We start from the raw sequence: 22,506 nt of genomic DNA, 5'->3' as shown, positions 1-22,506 counted from the left end.
GGTCTGGATGGATCTTGATTTAAGAAGAAAATAATTAGTTCTACAAACTTTTTGAACCGAGCTGAACTGAACTAGACAGTATAAAATGCACACACATTTATACAAATTCACAAATTGAAACCTAGATGAGCTTACTCACGAGCGGGTGAACAAGCTAGGCTCCAGCTTGAACTCGTTATTTATGGACCGAGCTAGTGGCGAGCTGGCTCGTTAACAGCTCGGTCCAGTGATGAGCGAGCGTCGACTCCGATGCGATTGACAATCGAGCCAAGAGCTATGAGCTTTTTTGCTAGCCCTACTGTATAGATACATAAGAAAAAAAAGAATGATAGAATTGCTTGTCTCGGCAAATTAATTATTGCTCCTTTCAAGCATAAGTAGGATTAATTGTAGACAAGTGATTAATTAAGAAGATTTCGCTCTTGGTCCAACCACCCCACCGGGAATTCAAGATCCTTAGTTTCTTTTATTTTCTTTATCTTGCCTGGCCTGCTGCTTCTTGGGCCTCCAGCTCTCCCCTATGGATTTTACAAATGCAATCTCTACTTTGGATTCGGCTATGCAACGAGTTTTGGAAGAGGTGAAGCGTCTCCAGCCTCAAACTCAGCCCCCCAGTGTTCACCCCCCCACCGCTTCAGTAAATCCGGTCAACCCTCTTAAGGTTCACGTGTCCCCCTCTGGCCAACTCCATCTTTCAGGCGGTGTTCTCTCCTCTCAACCCACGCCATCACCAGCCGTCCAACCAAATCTTGATGGTTTCTCTTCTTGGCAGCCTTTAGGTCATACGACTAGCCTCCGCACGAATCACCTCACAACCCAACCCTCCGTTCTGGCAACGTCCAAATCCACCGTTGAAGGACTGCGATTTCCTACGACGATTCTTGGTCCATCCGAGCCGCCTTCATCTCACCCTTCAATTCCTGATCCACGCCATCGCCCTCATCCATCTGTTCAGCCCTCTACCCTAATAAACCCTTCTTCTCTAGCCCAAAAGAAACTCACCTCTATATTTTTTTCTTTAGAAATTGATGGAACCACATTTTTTGACCCTGCTCAGCTCACAAATCACGTCACTGCTTATTGTAAATCTTTACTAGGGACGACAACTGAAAGGGAATCCTAACTTATGGCCTGACTCTGAAAGACTATCGGTCTCCCAAAGTATTAGTCTAGAAGCTCCCTTTTCTCTTGAAGAGATTAAAAAAACACTTTTTTCATGTAACCCAAATAAGGCCCCTGGGCCTGATGGGTTGTCCTTTTTATTCTATCAAACCTTTTGGGATGTGCTACAAGGCGATATATTCCAATTATTTCAGGCATTTTTTGATAACACTCTTGATTTATCCAAGCTTAATCTAGCCTCTTTGTGTCTCATCCCTAAGAAAGCAGATCCTAAACTTGTCACCAATTACAGACCTATTAGTTTAATCAACTGCAGCTTCAAATTAATTACAAAGGTACTTACTGACAGATTAGGAAGGGTTATTGATTCCTTAATTAATGACTCTCAAACTGCTTTTATTAAGGGGAGATTAATAACTGATAACATTGCTACTGCACATGAGGTTCTGCACACCATCCATAAGAAAAAAATAAAAGGTGTGTTATTCAAATTGGATTATGAAAAAGCTTTCGATAGAGTGAATTGGGACTTTCTTTTAGAAATTCTCCAAGCCAGGGGTTTTGGTAATCTTTTTATCAAATGGATTGATGCAATATTACACAGTGGACAAACATGCATTAATTTTAATGGAGCTAATGGTCCTTATTTTAAATGCAAAAGAGGGTTACGCCAAGGTGATCCCTTGTCTCCTCTTTTATTTAATCTTGTTGCTGATGTCCTTAATAAATATTTGCAATAGTTACAATTGAATGGTTTTTTGTCTGGCTTAGGTAATTTTGGTTCTTTAGGACCAGTTCTAAATCTGCAATTTGCTGATGACACTTTGATTTTTTTAAAGGATGATTTTCGAATGATTGAAGCTCTTAAACTTCACTTAATAGCCTTTGAAAATCTTTCAGGTATGAAGATCAATTATGATAAATCTGAAATGATACCACTTAACATCACATCTGATGAAGGGTCTGCTTTGGCAGCCATTTTTGGTTGCAAAACATCTCACTTGCCCATCACTTACTTGGATTACCTTTACATTTTAAAAAACCCTCCCTTAGGGATTGGCAATCTGTGATTGACAAAATTGAGTCACGAATCCAAGGATAGAAGGGTAAGTTATTGTCCTATGGAGGGCGGCTTACCCTTCTTAACTCTGTCCTCTCTTCTATCCCTATTTATTGGCTTTCTGTTTTTAAAATGCCTTCTAAGGTAAGGATGAGAATAGATCAGTTGAGACGAAGATTTCTCTAGTTTGGGAGTAACACAGTGAAGAAAAAATATTGTTTAGTCTCTTGGGATACTGTTAGTAAATCTAAAGCACAAGGAGGGCTGGGGATTATAGACCTAAAATGATTGAACCAAGCTTTATTAGCCAAATGGTGGGTCAGATTTAAAGACCCGAAAGTTACTGGTATGTGGAAAACTATTCTGCTAGCTAAATATGGCATTTTAGGCTTTTGAAACATACTGATGCTATTGAACTCTGTCCTCTTTCTGCTAGCTAAATATGGCATTTATAGCCAAATGGTGGGTCAGATTTAACTCTGTCCTCTTTCTGGTCTGGTGTCTTGAAACATACTGATGCTATTGAACTAGGCTTTACTAGACATCTAGGAAATAGTTCGACTATTTCCTTTTGGAAAGATAGATGGTGTTCCGAACTCCCCCTGTCAGCTCTTTACCCTAATCTCTTTATGTATACTTTAGATCCTGACCTATTGGTTGCGGAGGCTTTTGTCAATTCCTCATGGCAACTACTTTTTACGAGACAACTTACTGGAGTTTTGACTTCTGAGTGGCATAACCTGCACACTCACCTCCAGAATTTTGTTCCCAATTTCACTACGTCTGATACACTCTATTGGAGATGGTCTTTTGTTGGTAAATTTACAGTTCATTCTTTTTACCAATGGCTTGAGTTTGGAGGTATTAAAAATACAATATTCAAAATAATTTGGCTGTCCAAAATACCCCTTAAGATAAAAATCTTTTTGTACTTACTCAAAAGGGACAAAATTCTAACTAAAGGCAACCTTATTAAGCGAGGATGGCAAGGAGACCCTTCTTGTCCCTTTTGTGGAGAAGTTGAAACAACTGACCACCTATTTGTGCAGTGTACTTTTGTTAATTCTGTTACGTTACGAACTTTTTACAATTAAATTCAAATGAATTAAAAACAAGAATCAAGTTAATTGTGCTAATAAAATGGAAGTTTAAACCTTAATTAAGGTTCCCCTAAATAAGTAGGTTAAGTGTGAATCGAAACCGCGTCGAAATTTTGAGATTTTGGAATTTTATAGGCTTAGTGCGGATGGGATTGACCCGCAGTGCGGGTGGGTGCATCCGCACTCATGCAATTCTGTGTTGGTCTGAATTTTCTAAGTACTGAGTGCGGATGGATGGACCCGCAGTGCGGGTGGAAGGCATCCGCAGTTGGCTCAGACTTTTTCTGGAATTGTGTCTAAAATTGACTAAGTAGTGAGTGCGGGTGAGGGATCCGCAGTGCGGATGGGTGCAGCCGCACTCATGAATTTCTGTGTTAAACTTCCTGAAATCGGCTAAGTACTGGGTGCGGATGAGGTTGACCCGCAGTGCGGGTGGAGTTCATCCGCACTAGGCTCAGATTTTCTGAAATTTCTGTTGACAACTTTCCAAGTCTCGAGTGCGGGTCAAGCCACCCGCAGTGCGGATGGGTGCATCCGCATTCAGGGTAATTTTAACCCTAAAACTCAAATTGAAGCTTCTCTCTCTCTCTCTCTTCACCATTTCCCCATTTTTAAGTCATTTTCGTCCAAAGAGAAGGAAAAAGAAAGAGAGAGTTTCCCGTCTAACTTAAACCCCCGATTGTTGCGAGAAATCGAAACTGGAACCGAGTCAGCAGCCGTGAATCTCTCCTAGCTCTCCTGTTCGGTATTTCTTTCTCTTCCCATTTCTCTCTAAAATCTCGGATTTCTCGATTTTCTCAGATTCTCATTTTAAACTCGAGATTTGTGTTCGAATTGCTCGAGGACTAGTTCCTCTACACTCCTTACTAGTTTGTTTGTCAATCTTTTTCCCGATTTCTTCCGATTTGTGAAATCTGATTTCTAGGGTTTCGTGCCAAAATTGAAAGTTGGCATAATCGTGATTTGATTTGTTTAACCCAACCAATTAGACTTGTAATCGGTAGGGTTGCCTCCTGATCGTGAATTTTTAGAACATTTAACGGCTGATTTGAGGTTTTGACCAAATTAGGGTTAACCAAACGGTAAATTGAAATGAACCGAGAACCAAAGTAGTGAAACGGTGATTGATGGTTACCAAATGGAGAGTTGTATGGTCCAGAGGACCTAGATGAGATTTTGTGTGGTTTTAGAGGATTTTGGTAAGAAATAATGAACCGAACGAATTGATACCAAACACATAGAAATTGATTAGGGAAGGTATAAGCCCTAGAAGTAACTCGAGTAAACCTCTCGATCCTGAACCAATGTTAAACCAAGTATATGTATAATATAGGTGTAGGCTCGGTCGAGCAAGAACTTGCGAGACAATACGAGACGTCCGATCCTTAAATTAAGCGGTACGCTCGTCATACTAAGGTGCGGGATTCTTGGACTTGTTTGATACTTTATTTTCAGGAATTAAACTGTGTATTCGTTTGTCATGTTGAATATCATTGATTGCATCACTGAATTGTGTAGAGCATTTGCATAGCCCAATCAAATTAAACTCGAATTGATCTGAATTGAATGATTTGCATGCTGGTATGGTTATAGGTTATGTTGATCTATTGTGATCTGATCTTGATTGAAAGTCACCACGATTGGATTGAATATGTGAATGTATGTGAATGGATTTACGAAGTTAAGCACTTGGATCCAATGAATTTGCCAAGTCGGGCTGTATGCTGACTTGGATTCCCAGGATCCTAAATGGCCTTAGGTGAACGGCCCTCGATATTCCCAGTACCGGTTGGGACGAGGGAAGGTGATTATGTTATGAGATGTGAATGGAACTCGTGGGTGACATGTGTAACATCTGTGACTCGGTAGCATTCTCCTACGGGTTAATGCATTTTGAAGGTCAATTGAATATTACGACTATTGGAATGATTCCAAAGAGGATTTTCTTTATATGATTTGAAACAGACCGTAATAAACTGTTAAGCCAAGCGATTGCAGATGGGTGTCAGATAAAGGGTCCAGCGGTTGGCCATCTGTAGGCGTCTGTAACCCTACAGATGTGGGTTTGATAATGGTTCAGCTCGAAAGAACATCTGTAATTGCTACAAGCCCTATTGAATTGAGTTATTGAATTGAGTTAAGCCAAAATATATGATTGTGTTTGAAATTCATCTTGGAAATTCCGTAAACTGTGTTCAGGTTGATTAAACTGTTGTCGAGCATTGGCATTCTGTTATTTATGATTATATATATCTGTTTGAACTGTTATTATTTGGGTTTCATTGTTGAATATAGAGTTTGATTGCAAGTCCAATAGTCTAAACTGTGGCAAAATTCGCACTGAGAATTTATTCTTACCCCCACCCTCCCGGTTATTTTACAGGTACTGGTGCGACTGATTCCGGAGAGGCACGAGAGTAGTAGGCCTTAGTAGCTTACCACTTGATAACCCTAGATATGTTTGGTTGTATAGATTTAGGGTAGGCCTTATGGTTAGTATCCGGATGAGATACTTATGTTGTATTATATTCTGACCAGACTGTGTACTCTGATTTGTGTATCTATAAACTTAGTTTATATTATTATCTGTTGAATTGTTGAGTAAGATTTGAATAGCCTTGTAAGTATACACGGTGTTGTATGCTTACGGCGGGGGACTGTCGCATCCCGTGGCCGCGGGGTGTGACAAATTCTATTTGGCAGTGGATTGGTTCAAATAATATTTTTTTTTTTACTGGTACCACTATGGATGATATTTGGGTTCTAAATGCTTGTATACCATTAAAACACTTCCCATTAGTAGAATTTGTTAGAGGTGTTGTTCTTTGGATTATATGGTTAGAAAGAAATAAGCTTTGTTTTCAAGACACTTGTATCCCGTCTTTGAAATCAGTAGGTTCTAAAATTATTTCCCTTGTCCGCTTTTGGTGTAACCACACCAACACAGGTTCTCTCCTCCATTTATCTCTTATTCTACCTATGGACACTAATGAACTATATTCTCAGGAGCTGCTGCCCCTGATGTCAGAGGGAGAGGTCAATCTTTTAGAGGAGCATGTTGACCACGTGGAGCTGGTAGGGGAACCCACCCCAGAGGTACCAGCCGTTTCAATCCCTATGCATCGTTTAATCCAGGATACACGGACTGATATTTCACTTCCTTGAACACAAGATCCAAAGAAGTCTGAAGATTAAATATTTTTTTTAGATGATAGTATATGCTAATTTCTACTTTTTTGTTCATTAGTTCTACTACCTCTCTTATGGCTGTTTTGTATTAGGACTCAACATTCCTTTTGTTTAGCAGTGCTTTTTGTAAACATGCTAAAAGCTCTAGTTGTTTGGAGCATTTTTAGCATTTGACAGTTATGGTTTCTAATGAAATCGGTGGGTTGCACCCACTTTCTCAAAAAAAAAAAAATAGATACATAAGAAAATACAATCAAATTTTATCATCTCCTTATTGTCGGTATGCCCTCGATAGGCAAAATTACCGTCCATCCCCATTAAAATATGTTCACTCTACTTTAAAATTCGTACTACACTGCTTTAATTTCATGCGTAAAGATCTTAATACAAATAAGACGATTTTAAATCTCATTGAACTCAAATTAAGTAGACATGACACCTACTCCGTTCTCATCTCCGAATAGACACCTGGCCTCCTGCACTATCTCCAAATAAGCACCGACACGTCGATCACGCAAAATATGAGATATAAGAGCATACGCGGTCAGCCACAATCTCGGTCTTGAGATCCTGGATCTGATGCAATGTTTGATATATGCTTCTATTTTCTAGTAAAGCACACTACAATCCGATATATATTGATTGGCCCAAAACTTGCGTCAATATTTGTGTTGAATGTCAGAAAATACAATTCTAAGTCTCTGTATTCTTCAAACGACAGCCATCGCAAGCTCAAAATACCTTCTCTTCTTTCGAAAAATCGGCTCAAATCCAATTTTTGGTCCAGACAAAAAATTGGGTGAATCGGTTGATTCTACACCCATTCCTCATATTTTCACTCGAAACATCGTATATGCACGCCCGGGCGTCCGGGCCCATCGTTAGCCGATCTGACTTGGCTGATTTTACAGACCAAGTGTCTAAATACATTAGTTCAGAATAACTTGTAAATGCATGTGTTTTGAAAGTAGGTATAATAGTATTGTCAATTTAAAAAAATATATATATATATTGTTGTTAATGATTTTAAAAATCGTAATAGACAAAAACAAAATAATTGTGAACTTTGATCCTCTGTGCGTACTCCTAGTTTTATATGTTACATGTCACACCTTTTTTTGACTTGAAACAAGGTGGTGGAGTTGTGATTTTTTTTTTCCTTGGAAGGATATGTCGGAGTCGGATGTGTGTACTTGTGATTTGTACAATAACCACACCACATGTGTCGAGTTGAGCAAGTCAAATACTAATTAAGTCTATAAGATGCGGAAAAACTCAATTAAATGTCATCTATTAACTATTTCTTGAGTAGGTAAATTTTTTTATTTAGAACTGAATTATAGACGTATAAGTCACATCAATTGAATATTCCATTCTTCCATCACCGATCCATGTTATATGAGCTAATTATATAGAAAAGGGATCTATTTACAAAAATTTTAAAGTTACAACATCTCATAACAATTTAGTTTTGCGATTTTCAAAGTCCAAATAATCGATATAAACCGTTAAACATGATCTTTATATCAAAATATATTTTAAGATCAAATTTTCCATTTTTTTTGAATTTTTTACTTTTTATTAAGTATTCTACAAGACTGTTGTTTTTAAACAATTATGGACCACTAAAAAATAGCAGTTTTATAAAATGCTTAATAAATAGTTAAAAAATTCAAAAAAAATTGCAAAATTTGATCTCCAAGCGCATTTTAATATAGATATCATGTTGAACGGTATGGATTGACTGTTTAAACTTTGAAAATTACAAATTCGTATTGCTGTAAGATGTTGTAACTTTTAAATATTGTAAGTGGATGCCTCCTTAATTATATATCCCGTCCTCCTATCAGATAAAATAGATGTAATAATAAAAATTTAATCGTTAAATTTTCTTTGGTCACGTATTTTTGTTGATACACTTAGTCTCTAAATCAAAAAATTTGAGTGTTGTATATAAATTAACAAAGAGAAGAGAGTTCAAATATCTTTATTTTTTATATCTATCTTATATCTCTATTTTTACAAACATTAATAATCCAAAATTTAAAACTTAAAAGTAAAAATAAAACTGTTGAAAAAAGGTGGCAACTAAATTTCAAATTAGAATACCTTGTACGTTTATATACACAATGTAGAAGAAGCTGTCACTTTCATTATTAATCCATTCTAGCTACATGATGAAGAAAAAAGCTATTATGCTTATCACAATGTTTATAATTTGGAGGGAGCGCTATAGTTCAATTTTCAGAAAGAAGATATTACAGATAAACGAGTCATTAGAGCAAAGAGAAGATCAATATATGGAGATAGTTCGATGAGCGCAGAAAGATACATCGATCTCATGTTGAAGAAGGAAACATGATCATTGGCGTTGGAGCACAATTTCAAGCTATATTATTCTTCTTTTAATTTCTCTACTTTAATTTTCAATGTTACTTTGTCTTTAAAATAGCTCAATTGTTTTGGTTGAGGACGATGTCAAAGTCCATTGTCCAATTAATGGGAAATTTCCCAGTTCTTGTGTATTTAATCGAGGACGACTTATTCAAAGTCTTAGAAGATTAAAATGATCATGTGGCTGCAAAAGGAATATATTTTCTGGTGCTAAGCAAATTAAAGAAATATTGGTTGACCAAAACTACACAAGTTATAATTTCGGATTAACTTTTTCCCTCAATAAGGTCCGTGTATAGAAGATAGGTGTCATTAATTAATTTCTTCTTTGCTCATTTCTACGGAGATTTATTTGATCGGTATCAAGATCCGTGCAAATCTGAGTTCCGAATCAGACTTGATGAACTGAAGACTAATTAATGCTACTCATACATCGGGGTCCCACGAGTCATTATCATCCTCTGTTAATGATTTTTCCAATTTATTTTGCAATTGGTAGCGCAATTAATCTCCGTTCCTTGCCAAGTTGACCAAATCAGTGCTTAATTAGCTTCAGTCCGGTAACTTAGCTGAATAGTGAAAATTTGTATCTAAACCCCCAAGGCTCCAAGTTAATTCATTACTCTCTTTGTTCATGATTTTTGAAAATAATGCATCTGGGTCCCACAAGTCATTATCATCCTCTGTTCATGATTTTTCCAATTTATTTTGCACATAGTAGCGCAATCCGTTCCTTGCCAAGTTGACCAAGTCAGTGCATTGACGTTGACGTACCACTTCTATTTGATATTTATGTGAGCTTAATTAGCTTCAGTCCGGTAACTTAGCTGAATAGTGAAAAGTTGTATCTAAATCCCCAAGGCTCCAACATCATTAAAAGGAAAAACTGAGATGAAAAACTTCCAGTTAGGTACTATATATCATGAAAAACAAAAAAGAAAACAGTTAATAATACTTGTACATACTTAAAAAGAAAGTAATCTTAAATCTTACTTATTTCATATCATGAAGATTAGTGCTATTTTGATAGCTGCAAATCTGCAATTAGATTAGTGAGTGCATAGAGAGAATTTTCTCTTCATATCCAATTTACTCATCTTTAGAATCTCTTAATAATTGTAGAAACTTAATAAATGTTTTTATCAAATATTTAAAAGGAAACTATTAAAAAAAACAGTTAATTCATTACTCTCTTTGTTGATAATTTACTTCTTGGTGGCATCAATATTTGTTTATATTTACCAGATATAATTTTAATTCATTACTCAATCAAAGTAACTCTTGTTAATTTTAATTTAAGATATGAAGTCCTGCAATCATGGGGGCGTGTTGAAGGGACTTGTTTGCTTGTGTTTACCAAAGATACGGAGTTGCTCATCATATATATTTATCAAATACGATAAACGAATAAAAAATATTATTGACGTTAAGAATATATCTCATTGATTATCAATTTCGTCCATGGGTCAATTTTTCCCTGACTCAAAAGGGATATGACAAGTTCTTACGTTGAAACATGTACAGAGCTCTAACCAACTGATGTGATATGGCAGCTAGAAACCTGTTCTTACGTACGTTGTTGACCGTTATCTCAATGAAGTCTTGTGTTTTTTCATCAATGTTATATATATAATTTTAGAAAAAATAGTTATTCTTCGCCTACAGTAACTATTTTGTTTTCATCCATCCAATCTGTATCTAATTATATTCTTTTAGCGTTCTCTCTTCCTTCCATTTACACCTGTTCCTTTTTCCTTGTAAAATTTAATTTAACCAAATATTGAAACTTCAGAATTTGGACTATAGGCACCATATATATATGTAATATACTACTTGCATATGAAATCAAATTAATAAATTCTTATGCTTATGATTATGGTTATCATTATTATTATTATTATCGTTAGTATTACCAAAATAAATGCTTAAATATTAATTCTGAGATTTTCTGATAAGTAGAATTAGAATTTAAGAAGCAAATAAAAAATTTGATCATTTAACACAATCATCCAAATAAAAGACTATAGCATCGGTCACGTTTTTCAAGGAATAAAAATATATATATTTGTTAGCATCTACATACACTTTTGCAGGTAAATTTGGATACAAAAAATTGGTTGCGGATTAAGAACAATATATATGGGTTTCACAAGCTATTATCATAATCCAAGTCGACTAAGTCAGTGCATTGACTTTGACTTACCACTTCTTATTCCTATTTATGTGAGCTTAGCTTCGGTCCTTTAAGCAGAATAAAATTAACAAAAGTAAAACATAGGAGCGGTTTTCAAACCAGCTTAATAAATAGTAAAAAAATTCCAAAATATGTAAAATTTGGTCTCCAAGTAGATTATAATATAGATTAAACATCTAACGGTTTAGATTTGTCATTTGAACATCAAAAAATAGAAAAAACAGTGGCAGCACCTCCGGCTAAAATGTTGCCGGCAGCAAATTAGCCGGACCCTATATATATATATAGAGAGAGAGAGAGAGAGAGAGAGAGAGAGAGATGGGCTATGGTGCATTGCAATGCATGAACCCCCTTAGCTGAATATTTATGTGAGTTTAATTAGCTTCAGTCCGGTAACTTAGCTGAATAGTGAAAATTTGTATCTAAACCCCCAAGGCTCCAAGTTAATTCATTACTCTCTCTGTCGATAATTTACTTCTTGGTGGCATTAATTTCTTATTTGCTTTTGTTTACCGGAGATAATTTTAATTCATTACTCAATCACAGTAACTCTTGATAATTTTAATTAATTAAGATATGAAGTCCTGCAATCATTGGGGGGTGTTGAAGGGAATTGTTTGCTTGTGTTTACCAGAGACACGGAGTTACTCATATTTATCGAATACCATAAACAAAGATAAACGAATAAAAAATATATTATTGACGCTAAGAATATATCTCATTGTCTATCAATTTCGTGGGTCAGTTTTTCCCTAACTCAAAAGGGATATGACAAGTTCTAACGTTGAAACATGTGCAGAGCTCCAACCAACTGATGTGATATGGCAGCTATTGTTGACCGTTAGCTCAATGAAGTCCTGCGTTTTTTTCATCAATGTTATATATATAATTTTAGAAAAATTAGTTATTGTTCGCCTACAGTAACTATATTGTTTTCGTCCATCCCAAACTGTATGTAATTATGTTTTTTTAGCATTCTCTCTTCCTTCCAAAACCCAAAAATTGGGACGGAGACGACAAGGAAAAAAGAACAGATGTAATGGAAGGAAGAGAGAACGCTAAAGAAAAATAAAAAAATAAAAAAAGAACGCTAAAAAGAACTATAGCATCGGTCACGTTTTTCAAGGAATAAAAATATATATTAGTTAGCATGTGAATTGAGATTCGCTGAAATCCAGTTGGGATTTCAGGAACCAGAAATTCCTCTCTCTGTGTCTATCTCTCTCCTCTCTCTTCTTTCTCTCTCTTAAAATCTTTTGAAGAATTTCTGGTTCCTGAAATCCCAACTGGATTTCAGCAGATTTGGACTCGTTAGCATCTACATACACTTTTGAAGATAAATTTGGATACGAAAAATTGGTTTGCGGATTAAGAATAATATATATGGGTTTCACAAGCTATTTGGATACGTTAGCATCTACATACCACTTCTTTTTCTTATTTATGTGAGCTTAGCTTCGTCCTTTAACAGAAAACAGAGCAAGCTTAGCTAAAAACTACCAGTTATGACTTGTCTTCTTTTATTCCCCCTTCTTCTAACAATGCTGTTAGTTCCCAATTCACTTGCCCAAGCACCCCAACCGCTTGGTTGCCAAACAACATGTGGCGATCTCAATATCCCATATCCATTTGGAATAGGCCAGGGCTGTGCGCTATCCAAAAAGTTCGAGCTGAATTGTACCAGAAACCAAAATGGCACTTACAATACATTTTTTTCCAACGTGGAGGTGGTCAATATCTCGCTGTTTCCAAACCAAGCTCGGATAAAACACTCCATGTCTTGGAAGTGTTACAACAAAACTGCCAACAATGTTTCTTATGATCATAGCTATCTCAATTTGACCAGAAGACCATTTAGGTTCTCAAGTACCAAGAACAAGTTCACAGCAATTGGTGCCCAAACACTCCCTTATTTCTACCTTCAAAACGGTGATAACATTTGGTATAGAACAGGGTGTGTCTCTGTGTGCTCAAGTATGCAGGGCCTGGTTAATGGTTCCTGTTCAGGAATTGGTTGCTGTCAGACTGCTATTCCTCTGGGAATAAACTATTACACAGTTCGCTTTGATGCTAACTTCAACAATTCTGCTGTCTCCAGCTTCAGTCGTTGCAGCTATGCGGTGCTTATTAAAGCAGACAGCTTCAATTTTAGCACCGCATACATCACAACAACTGACTTCTGGTATGGTAACAATGGCAAAGTTCCTATTGTCGTGGATTGGGCCATAGGCAATGAGACCTGCATGATTGCACAACTTAATAAGACCAGCTATGCATGTGTTAGCAGCAATAGCAGCTGTGTCGACTCCACAAATGGTCCAGGCTATTTCTGCAGCTGCAACCAGGGGTACGAAGGAAACCCCTATCTCCTTGGTGGTTGCAAAGGTACTATAATCTGTTTTATTTTATTTTATTTTATTTTATTTTTTAAAATTAGGCAATAAAATTGGTTGCTATAGACCTATAGTAATACTCATACATATGTTTACTTATTTATTATCATTTCCCATGCAATCTTGGGATTTTATGAATCCTCTTAATTTCCGTTTTCTGATTGTCTAAGATATTGGTTAGCTGGTATGATAGGCAAAGGATAGTACATAATTTATTGCCAGAATTAATAGGTAGGTTCTGACAAATCCATCTCATTTTATCTGTCCAAAGTTGAAAAGGTCAAACTAGTAGCTTCATGTTATATTCAAGTCAGGTTATACGTCATTCAGGGTCCAAATTGTTTGAGTGTTCCATGCCATCTGCATCTTTTCAGTTCATAAAATTTTTGGTTCATGCAGTTCTGGCTGGGGTTCTGGTTAGGTTTTGAGTCGGCACAACTGTTTCAAATTTACAAACTTTCAGGGTGGTCTGATAGGATTTGTGGTGTGTGGGGTTGAAATTGCCAGCTTCAGGTTAATTCATAATTTCTGTGATGATTGTTTTGCATTCGGAATCTGGTTAATTGATTCAATTTAAACTCTCATATTGTATCGTGATTGTCACTGATTCATATCAAATGTGTCAGAAGTAAAGATTTTCATACTTCTTGAGTTCAGGATGTACAGATAGGTCCTGCAGAATGTAGATCATGTCACAGGATTGTCAGAAAAGCCCACAAGCCTCCTTGGCCCAAACAACGTACACATCACAATTACTGAACATTTTTCGTAGCAATTAATATGTTCAGAGAAAAGGTTTAATAGTAATTACTATCATTCTGTTATCTGTGGGATTATTATTGCTACACGTCAAAATTCGGACTCACCAGAAGTACCCTGGTTTATTGTTAAGACCAACCAAGATTATTCTCTCTCATCGGATGCGGGGACTAATTTGATAATTTCCCCTTTGTAATGAATTTTTTTTTTTTTTCATTTGGCAGATATAGATGAATGTCGACAAAATAAATCGACATGTACTGGGATTTGTGAAAATACACAAGGATCATTCATTTGTTCATGTCCTCGAGGTATGCATGCGGTTGATAACAGCAGTCAAGTTTGTAACCATGACACAAGACTTCCACTGTGGGTCAAGCTGGTTATAGGTAATGTTCTCAAATATTACTATATATGTCATCTTTAATTTAATCTTAAGAACTTTAGTAATACGTTCTGTAGAAGTAATGCCTTTAATTCAATGTTTACTTTTGCAGGTATTGGCAGCTCCATCATGGTCATAGTAATTTTGAGCTTCTTTTTTTATTTGGTGCACGAAAGAAGAAAATTTGCTACAATTAAGGAGAAATACTTTGAAGAGTACGGAGGTCACTTGTTGTTTCAAGAGATGAAGTCAAAGCAGGGGTTTGCTTTCACAATATTCAAGGAAAACGAACTGAAAGAGGTTACCAACAACTTTGATGAAAAAAATGTACTGGGACAAGGAGGAAATGGTACGGTATACAAAGGAACTCTCATTAATAATGAAGTTGTAGCAATCAAAAGGTGCAAGACAATTGATGAGAGGCAAAAGAAAGAATTTGGCAAAGAGATTCTTATCCTTTCTCAAATCAACCACAAAAATATTGTTAGAATCATTGGTTGCTGTCTAGAAGTAGAAATACCTATCTTGGTTTACGAGTTTATTCCTAATGGAACCCTTTTTGACCATATTCATGTTAAGCATGCAATATGCATTCCGTTAAGGACGCGCCTAAGAGTTGTTCAAGAGGCAGCTGAAGCACTTGCCTATTTGCACTCCGGGGTGTCCCCTCCAATTGTTCACCGTGATGTAAAATCTTCTAACATACTTTTGGGTGAGAATTTTATGGCCAAGGTGTCTGATTTTGGAGCTTCCATTTTGGCACCAACGGACGAAGATCAATTCATCACACTTGTGCAAGGGACGCGTGGTTACCTAGATCCAGAGTACATGCAGACTGGTCAATTGACGGTCAAAAGTGATGTGTACAGCTTCGGTGTCGTTGTTCTTGAGCTTCTAACTCGTAAAAAGGCATTCTACTTGGATGGACCCGAAGAGAGAAGTCTATCATCAGGCTTTTTATCTGCTATGAAAGAGAACAAACTCAGGGAAATTTTGGATGTTCAAATTATGGATGAAGAGAGCATGGATCTGATCAAAGGCGTCAGTGAGCTAGCAAGAGAATGCTTAAATATGGAAGGAGAAAAGAGGCCTGAAATGAGAGAAGTTGCTGAAGGTCTTGATAGGTTGAGGAAAACCATGAAGCATCCTTGGGTACAGGATAACCGGGATATTGAGATTGAGCACCTACTTGGTGAACCCTCTAACAATCATTTGGAAATGACTTCATACCATAGTTTGGAAGAAAAGGCAATGCTGGCTATTGATTCTGGACGATGATATATATATAATGCATCATTCTGCCTTTTTTTATTTACCATTTTATTTTATTTTCAATTATGTTATATTGGGAGATAGGCAGAGCAACTTTGTGCGTTAAATTTATTGTTCTAGTTGCTTTTTTTTTTCACTTTTTTATGTGCTTTGTGTGGGATGAAGAGAGAGAGCATCGTATCTTATATTTGTACTACAATAACCGAGCTAGCTCATTAGATCTGGTTGGATCTTATTTTAAGAAGACAATAAATTATACAAACTTTTTTGACCGAGATGAATCAAGCTAGACAGTATAAAATGCACACACATTCATTCAGATTCACAAATTGATACCTAGCAGAGTTAAATCACGAGTTGGCGAACAAGTTAGGCTGCAGCTTGAACTCATTAATTATGGACCAAGCTAGTTGCTAGTTAGCTCGTTAACAACTCGGTCCAATGAAGAGCGAGCGACTCTGATGCGAGTCACCATCGAGCCACGAGCTACGAGTTTTTTTGTCAGCCCTATTGTACAGACACACAAGAAAATACAATCAAATTCTATCATCTCTTTATTGTCAGTATACCCTCGCAAATACTCCTGTCGCTAATAGAAAAAACACCTTCCCGTCGGTATACCCTCACAGTAACTTATTTTTTATTTACGGCATTGATATTTACTGTATTGAGATTTCTTATTGTCCCATTTCCGTAGTCAATCAATTTTTATTGTCCCATTTCCGTAGTCAATCAGATTTCTTATTTTCAACGATTATCTCTTATTTTCAACAATTATATTTACGGCATTGAGATTTAGATGTTGACCTGATAAATAGAAGTGATGATATTGTCCTGGATTGGAAAATCCCCCGCCAAACCTTGATGAACTTCCATTATTTTTAATTTAATCAAAATATGCCTGGGCTGAGTTGCTCATCGTATATAAAAATGAGAGCACTTGGGCTTTGGGAAAGATTTCGAGTTTACTCTGTTGATATTATCTTCTCTGAGAAAAACTTGGGCAGGCCCAAACATACTTTTTAATTGAATCATGGCCTTGAAACAGCTAACCTATTTCCGAACAAACATTTTTGTTTCCGAATTAACGATATTGCCCTTGTACTCTACTTACACCCTGTTTGGATGGAGAGTAGAGGAACAAATGGGAGGTAAAGAATAGAAGAGAATTGAATGGAATAGAAAAGAAAATAAACATATTTAATCTCTTCCTGTTTGAATGATTAATGACAAAAAATAAATTTAACTTTCTATTAACAGATTAGGCACAAGGACAATCTTCCAAAAATAAATTTATCAGCAACAACCATTAAAATTATATGCGGTTAACATATAGTAAAATTAACAATTTGTATATACCTCTTTTATCCAACAGTTTCCATCATTTTGTATATACCTTCTTATGAGATCCACGTCTAAGTTCGAAATTCAGTGCCCACATTAATTAAAAATGAGGTGAACATATTTTACATATTAGTTGAGAGTTCCGCTAGTGTGATATGAGTGTCATTTGATCAGTCTATATAAAATTCATTTCAAAACCTATTGAATTGACTTCAAACGTTGAATTTAAATATTATAGATGATATTATAATAGATAAATTAACGTTAACTTTTTTTTTTCAAGTGAAGGTTTGAGATTAAGCTATCTAACTATTTAATACCATTGTTATTACAACAAAAGATTTCTTCTATCCGTGTTTCGAATTCATGACCTCTCACATAAAGACTATGTATCTTTGCTAGTAAATCAAAAACTGATTTTGATTATATCTTTTATTTTTCTGCATATATAAAAATTGGTCCTTGGAATGATTATTTCTGGTTTGTGAGTACTTTGTTTACAGCACACGAGAGGAGAGATTTCCCTTGGGTATTCGAATTAAGAGATGATACATGAGAGATTTGCCATGTACGAATCTCAAAATAATCTATTTTTCTGAATTGCTTATGACCAAATTTTAAGATAAACTGAACAGAATCAGTCAGGCTGGACAATCGAGTTAACGGATAAATGGATGATGTGAACCAAATAATCTGTATTAACTTTGATTTTGATTTTAGTTAAAATATAAGTATAAGAATTTGGCTCCCATCGGAACTGCCACTGAAATACTTGGGCCTACCGCTAACAACAAAGAAACTGTCACAACCCAGTTCTAATTTGGGGATAGCCGTTTGTTATTTGAACAATTTAAATAAACTGCGGGACGAGAAAGGAGGAGCGGGCAAAGAGGGCAGCAGTGCGGGCAATTTTATTAAAGATACTGTATCGCTGACAGTGGGCCCAGAAGTAAAGAATGGAGCAGAGAGACTACAACAACTGACAAGGGGTCCCAAGGATCAGTTTTAACTAAGAATATCAGTGAGAGCACGCAGAAGAGGCTAGAAGTCAGTTAGAGAATTTGTTAGTTGGTTAAATAAACGGGTCGGATCCTGAAGCTTAGGTGTCACTCTGACATGCATTAGCAAGATCCAATAGTTTGATTTTAGATCCAATTCTTGTAATTGTGTCGCCTATAAAAGGCAAATTCATGTAATGGTTTGGATTATCCAAGAAATAAAGAAATTCAGAGTTTCACTCTTTCTCTTATCGTGCGAGGCTATTTTCAGCTAAGTTCGATCTTACTTCTCTATTGTGCAATTGGAATTTTTTAGTTTCAATTGAGACTGGAATTCCATTGTCAGGTTTCAGGACTTGACAAATTGGTATCAGAGCGGTGATCTCAACTGGGGAAAGCTGGTGCGCGCTAAGAAGAAGCGGCCGATGGCTGGTAGAACAAGAAGCAGTGCCACAGGTGATGAAGACGACCACCTGGAGCTGACAGATATCACAGAGAGAGTTGCCAGGATGGAATCTAAATCAGAGGCATCGCAGCGAGAACTGAGTAAAGCTCAACGGGACCTTGCTGGTAGGCTCGAGGCTAATGAAGTGAAGATGGATCGTATGACAAAGATGCTGGAAACGATCATGCTGTCAAAAAACTGGGAAAAGGGAGAAAACAGCGCAAACACAACTAGACCAAACGAGGATAAGGCAAAGAAAGGCTCCGAAAAGCTCATTAATCTCGAAAAGGAGGATGATTCTAAGATCGATCAGCAAGGTGAATTCAACTCTCAAATTCAGAAATTTTTTCTTCCTCGTATGGACTTTCCTTCTTTCAATGGGGAAAGGGCAGTAGAGTGGATTGAGGATTGTGAACAGTTTTTTGAGCTGTATCAAGTTCCAGATGAGTACAAAACGAGAATGGCCACTATGAACATGATTGATGATGCCAAAGAGTGGTACAGATCTCTACAAATTGCCAAAAAAACCCCCCCTGGCCAAATCTGGTAGATGAAATACTGGAGTTCTTTACAGACAATTCGGGTAATCCAATCGACCAGTTCAAACAAGTCAAACAGTATGGCAAGGTGAATGAATATGCAAAGGAGTATATGAGAGCTAGATCCAGATTGATTTGTAGAACACAGATTTCAAATGAAGATTTCTTTGTAGGGTCTTTTATTAGTGGGTTGAAAGAGGAAATAAGAAACAACTTGGATTTGTTTGAACCTTCTACATTAAAGGTTGCAATCAAACTGGCTAAGAAAATAGAGTTAACTCTAGAAGGGGGGAGCAGAAGAGTACATTACAGCCAAAAACCAGTAGTTCAGCAGGGACAAAAGAGTAGTGAAATGATTGTGAAGAAATGGGATGGCAACCACAACAGAAACCAATTTCCTAAAGGCAACCAGTCCACCATGACCACTGAACAGAAAAAGAAGTTGGGGCTGTGTTTTAGATGTTTGGAGAAGTGGCATGTAGGGCATAAATGCAACCCAAAGATATTAAATACAATGGATAGTGAGGAAATTGTAATTGAACAAGAAGAAGAGATGCAAGAATCAATGGCAGTAGTGGGAGAGGGAGAAGAATCTGAAGAGGAAGAACAAGCCATGATAACTCTATGCACCCATGACAATCTACAAGCACAGATTGCCAAAACTTTCAAATTCAAAGGCTATATTGGTGAAGTACCAGTTTGTGCCCTCATAGATAGTGGGAGTACACATTCTTTTATAGATCCTGAACTAACATGTGCCTTGAATCTGACAACTACCCAAACTGAGCCTATGAGTGTAAATATAGCTAATGGCACTCAAATGAACTCAAATCAGATTTGTAAAAACCTCAAATTTTCCATACAGAAGCAGGAGTTCCAAATGGATATGAGAGTAATGAAGGTGCCTGGGTATGACCTTATTTTGGGCATTGATTGGCTTGCAACTACTGGTGAGATGACAGTAGATTGGAGGAAGGGTTTAATGCAATTCAACTACAAGGGCAATCCTGTGAAATTGCAAATTAAAGAAGAAAGGGCTGAAGTGAAAGTGTGTGAAAAATCTGTGAATGTGGAAAAAGAACAGAAGAAGAGAAATCAGGTTCTCATAGCACACCTTTTCTGTGTGAATGCACAAACGAAGGAAGAAGGACAAGATTGCCCCTTGGAAGTTAGAAGGATACTGGAGGAATTCAGTGGGGCTTTTGAAGAACCGGTAACTTTACCTCCCTCTAGAGAAATTGACCATAAAATTCCTCTCAAACCTGATGCAAAACCAGTATCTCTTAGACCTTATCGATTCTCTTATTTCCAAAGATTGGAAATAGAGAAAATAGTGGAAGAATTGTTAAGGAATTCTTTCATCCAACCCTCTTCTAGCCCCTACTCCTCACCGATATTGCTGGTTAAGAAGAAGGATGGAAGTTGGCGCATGTGTGTTGATTACAGAAGGTTAAATGAGAACACAATCAAGAACAAATTTCCCATACCGATTATCGATGATTTGTTAGATGAGTTGAAGGGAGCCCAATACTTCTCAAAATTGGATTTGAGGGCTGGATATCATCAAATCAAAATGTGTGAAGAAGATAAGTTCAAAACAGCATTTCAGACCCATGAAGGGCATTATGAGTTCAATGTGATGCCGTTTGGCCTCACCAACGCACCAGCCACATTTCAATGTTTGATGAACTCAGTTTTTTAAACCATTTCTCAGAAAGTTTGTTTTGGTGTTTTTTGATGATATACTCATCTACAGCAAGGATCTCCATTCTCATGCTTCACATCTCAATCAAGTATTAAGTGTGTTGCAAGAAAACCAGTTGTTTGTGAAAAGATCCAAGTGTGACTTTTGTGTAAAGAAGATTGAATACTTGGGACATGTGATCACCAAGGATGGGGTGGCCACTGACCCCCAGAAAATCAAGGCAATGAAGGAGTGGCCTGTGCCTAAATCTGTGAAAGGATTGAGAGGATTCCTGGGTCTAACCGGGTATTACAGAAAATTCATTCGAAATTATGGGGTAATCTCAAAACCTCTAACTGACCAGCTAAAGAAAGATGCATTCAATTGGAATTCAGAGGCTCAAATAGCTTTTGAACAGCTCAAAGAGGCTATGACACAAGCCCCAGTTCTAGCCTTGCCCGATTTTTCAAAAAAATTCATTGTGGAAACTGATGCAAGCAATGCAGGCATAGGTGCAGTTTTGATTCAAGAGAAAAGACCCATAGCCTTTATGAGTCAGAAGCTAGGAGAACGAAATAGAGCACTATCAACCTATGAAAAAGAGCTTCTAGCTCTTATATCAGCTGTGGTTAAATGGAGACATTATTTGATTGGGGGGCAGTTTGTGATAAAAACTGATCACATCAGCTTAAAATTCCTATTAGAGCAAAAAGTCAACACTAGCCTTCAACACAAGGGCCTCAGTAAATTGTTGGGTTTGGATTATGTGATTGAATATAAAAAGGGAAAAGAAAATGTGGTAGCTGATGCTCTTTCAAGAAGAGAGGAAAATATTGTAGATGGTGAAAAGGTAAAGGCTAGAGTATTAGCAATTAGTGAACTGAAACCGCAATGGATGGATGAGATACAAGTCAGTTATGAAAATGATGAATGGATAAAAAAGTTACAAAAAGAGATAAAAGAGATGAATGAGAAACAACAAGGAGTAGAAGAGGAAGCAGCACAACCACCTACACAACCACAGGCTCAACCACCTGCTCAACCACCTGCACCACCACCTATCCAACCACCACCAGTTCTCTCTCAACAGCAGGGCATTATTAGAAAGAATGGGAGGATTTGTGTAGGTAAAAGTGGAAATTTAAGAAGGCAAATTTTGGAAGCATTACACTCATCATCAGTAGGTGGTCACTCAGGTATCACAGCTACGTACCAACGGGTAAAAAGGTCCTTTTATTGGCCTAACCTAAAAGAAGATGTACATCAGTTTGTGAAGAATTGTGAAAATTGTCAAATTAATAAAGGTGAGCATGTGCACACCCCTGGATTGTTACAATCCCTTCCAATACCAGATGGAGCTTGGTCTAGTATAGGCATGGATTTTGTGTCAGGATTACCAAAATCTGGAGGGAAAGAGGTGATCATGGTGATTGTTGATAGGTTTACCAAGTATGCCCATTTTGTTGCACTATCTCACCCATTTACAGCAAAGGATGTGGCTCAGGTCTTCTTAGAGAATGTGTACAAATTACATGGTTTGCCACATACTATCATATCAGATAGGGATCCTGTCTTTACTAGCAAGTTCTGGAAAGAGCTCATGGCAAGGTTGAATGTCAAGCTCAACA

At 36.9% G+C, this 22,506-nt stretch overlaps 1 protein-coding gene across 1 annotated transcript; it reads left to right on the top strand.

Annotated features, from left to right (window-relative positions):
• The first annotated feature begins 12,528 nt into the window (after positions 1-12,528).
• Positions 12,529-16,059, top strand: LOC144561719 (putative wall-associated receptor kinase-like 16). Its single transcript, XM_078310786.1, has 3 exons — positions 12,529-13,444; positions 14,436-14,600; positions 14,709-16,059. The coding sequence occupies exons 1-3, from the start codon at positions 12,565-12,567 to the stop codon at positions 15,872-15,874; spliced, it is 2,211 nt and encodes a 736-aa protein (XP_078166912.1). The 5' UTR covers positions 12,529-12,564; the 3' UTR covers positions 15,875-16,059.
• Positions 16,060-22,506: the final 6,447 nt, after the last annotated feature.

Source organism: Carex rostrata, chromosome 11 (genome assembly GCF_964058835.1).
Source record: "Carex rostrata chromosome 11, lpCarRost1.2, whole genome shotgun sequence".
Lineage (NCBI taxonomy): Eukaryota > Viridiplantae > Streptophyta > Magnoliopsida > Poales > Cyperaceae > Carex > Carex rostrata.
Note: the sequence above shows the minus strand (reverse complement) of the source record. Positions and strands in the feature narration are given on the sequence as shown.